General features: G+C 52.3%; 1 protein-coding gene across 1 annotated transcript in view; it reads right to left on the reverse strand.

The window, feature by feature from the left end:
- Positions 1-3,087, reverse strand: part of RFC2 (replication factor C subunit 2) — a 26,815-nt gene that overhangs the window by 8,894 nt on the left and 14,834 nt on the right. Inside the window, exon 7 of the mRNA XM_017867336.1 lies at positions 391-548. Within this exon, the coding sequence (XP_017722825.1) occupies positions 391-548 (158 nt within the window). The remainder of the gene's footprint in view (positions 1-390; positions 549-3,087) is intronic.

A 3,087-nucleotide genomic window follows, 5' to 3' on the forward strand; every position in this document is an offset into this window, starting at 1 on the left:
TGCAAGCTCCGCCTCCCGGGATCACGCCATTCTCCTGCCTCAGCCTCCCGAGTAGCTGGGACTACAGGCGCCCGCCACCTCGCCCGGCTAGTTTTTTGTATTTTTAGTAGAGAAGGTGTTTCACCATGTTAGCCAGGATGGTCTTGATCTCCTGACCTCGTGATCCGCCCGTCTAGGCCTCCCAAAGTGCTGGGATTACAGGCTTGAGCCACCGTGCCCGGCTCCAGGGTGTCTTTTAATCCGAGCTAGACAGCCTACTGTCTAAGGAGGGTGCCGGGTCTCCGTCTCTTTCTCTTGTACCTTGTGCAGCTGTCACTTCCCTCCCCTTCCCCATGGAAGGGGCATGGCAGGCACGGGACGCCCACGCCTGAATGGTAGTGGCCCACATACCTGCCTCATGTCTCCCTGGGCCGTGAAGATGATGGCTTCCAGGCCGTCATCAGTGTAGGGTACCCTCTCCTTCTCGATAACATTCATCAGCCTGGCGAGGATCTGGGCGTCGGTCAGCTTTGTGTAGCGGAGGACTGCGCAGCGGGACTGAATGGGCTCTGAACAGAGATGGGACGGCAGTGAGGCTTCCCTGCGGAGGCCAGCATCACCCTGCTAGCTCTTTGGTTACAAGGCTGCAGCTGCATAATCCACACAGCCCCAGGCACTCAGTAGAGACTTGGGAGGCTGAGGCGGTAGGATCACTTGACGTCAGGAGTTCGAGACCAGCCTGGACAACATGGTAAAACATGGTGTGGTGTCGCACATCTGTAATCCCAGCTACTAGGGAGGCTGAGGCAGGAGACTCACTTGAGCCCGGGAGGCAGAGGCTGAAGTGTGCCAAGATCACACTACTGCACTCCAGCCTGGACAACAGAGCAAGGCTGTGTCTCAACAAATAAGTAAATAAATAAATAAATGAGAGAGAGAGAGAGACTTGGTAAAAACAGGGTGATATGTCAAGGTGTCAACCAATAAGCAATGATGAGGTCTCAGCTGGCACTGCCCGGCATGGCCTCGGCTAGCCACAGCTTCCAGACGGGGAAATGATCCTCCAGTAGAGATACATCCACGTGCCACAAGCCCTCAGATAAGTCAGCCCTGGCCCAGATGGACTCTGGAATTGGTGTGTGCTGGACGTTGGCCCTTTGGGCACATGACAATTCAATCTGAATGGGCCACCCCAGTTTATTTCTTTTTTTTCATAGACAGGGTTTTGCTATGTTGCCCAGGCTGCTCTTGAACTCCTGGCTTCAAGTAGTCCTCCGCCTCAGCCTCCCAAAGTGCAGGGATTACAGGTGTGAGCCACCATGCCTGGCCAGTTTCTTTCTTTTTCTTCTTCTTTTTTTTTTTTTCTGAGACCAAGTCTTACTCTGTTTACCAGGCTGGAGTGCAGTGGTGTGATCTAGGCTCACCGCAACCTCCACCTCCCAGGTTCGAGTGATTCTCCCGTCTCAGTAGTTGGGATTACAGGCACAAGCTATCACGCCTGGCTAATTTTTTTATTTTTAGTGGAAATAGGGTTTCACCATGTTAGCCAGGTTGGTCTCGAACTCCTGACCTCAGGTGATCCACCTGCCTTGGCCTCCCAAAGTGCTGGGATTACAGGCATGAGCCACTGTGCCCTGCCAAATAAAGAACTAGGAATGCATTTTTCTCCATTTCATCACTGGCATCTGGAAAGCAGAGAATATTTCTCATTCAACTCCACGAGTTCTCCACTAGCATGGTGCCTGGCGGCTACTAAGAACCAGAGTTAACTGTTCGATGAACGGCTGAATGAATCAATGCACAAATCAGGCAATCTAGGGAAGGGAAAATTGTAAAGGATTCCCGACACTGCTGAGAGCCCTGCCAGGGCTGGTAGCCATGACTTTGTGGGTGCCACATATGGTAATGTGCCTGTCTGCAACAGCAGCCTGGGTGGCAAGGGGGTTGTCAGATGGATAAACTCATATGGTTGGGGTTCAGCAGGGTAGAAGTGAGGCAAAGAAAGCAGCTGAGAGAGCGATGAGAAATGAGGAAAGAGGACAGCTGGCAGCCTGTGTCAGAAAGAGAAGGATGGGCCAGCCGCAGTGGCTCACACCTATAATCCCAGCACTTTGGGAGGCCGAGGCAGGTGGATCACTCGAGGCCAGGAGTTCTAGACCAGCCTGGGCAACATGATGAAACCTCGTCTCTACCAAAAATACAAAAATTAGCCAAGCATGTTGGCACAAGCCTGTAATCCCAGCTACTGAGGAGGCTGAGGTAGGAGAATCATTTGAATCTGGGCGGCAGAGATAGCAGTGAGCTGAAATCTCACCACTGCACTATAGCCTGGGTGACAGAGGGAGACTCTAAAAAAAAAGAAAGAGAAGGATGTGAAACCAGCAGGAAGTTGACAGACCAGAGCACTCTTGGGACCTGGGGCGGGACAAACCCGTGTAGAAGCAGACAGGCTGCAAGGAGGGAGGTGGAAGGGCAAACAGTAAGGTCAGAGAGAAGATGGACTGCAGGATTTCAGAGAGAGGCTTCCCGGAGGCAACAAATTCCAATGTACAGATACTGCCTATGCCAAGTGCTCAGAGCACACGAATAGCACAAGAGGTATCTAGAGAGCGACTATGATCGTGACACTGTGCAGGGGACATCAACAATGTCCTGTGTGCCTCCAAGAATGCAAGAGGGAGACAGACCTGAGGCTCCAATCCCAGCTGCTCTTGCACTTGCTCTGTGACTTTGGGCAAACTACTCAACCTCTCCAAGTTTGCTTTCTTTCCCTTTTTTCCTTAGATCCTAAACATCAGGATGAGCTCCAGTTTACTCATCTCTAAAGTGAAGCTAATAATACCTCCTCATAGGATTATATAAGATTAAATTGGGCCGGGTGCGGTGGCTCAAGCCTGTAATCCCAGCACTTTGGGAGGCCGAGACGGGCGGATCACGAGGCCAGGAGATCGAGACCATCCTGGCTAACATGGTGAAACCCCGTCTCTACTAAAAAATACAAAAAGCTAGCCGGGCGAGGTGGCGGGCGCCTGTAGTCCCAGCTACTCGGGAGGCTGAGGCAGGAGAATGGCGTAAACCCGGGAGGCGGAGCTTGCAGTGAGCTGAGAT

This window comes from Rhinopithecus bieti, unplaced genomic scaffold, assembly GCF_001698545.2.
Source record: "Rhinopithecus bieti isolate Rb0 unplaced genomic scaffold, ASM169854v2 scaffold_3858, whole genome shotgun sequence".
Taxonomy (NCBI): Eukaryota; Metazoa; Chordata; class Mammalia; order Primates; family Cercopithecidae; genus Rhinopithecus; species Rhinopithecus bieti.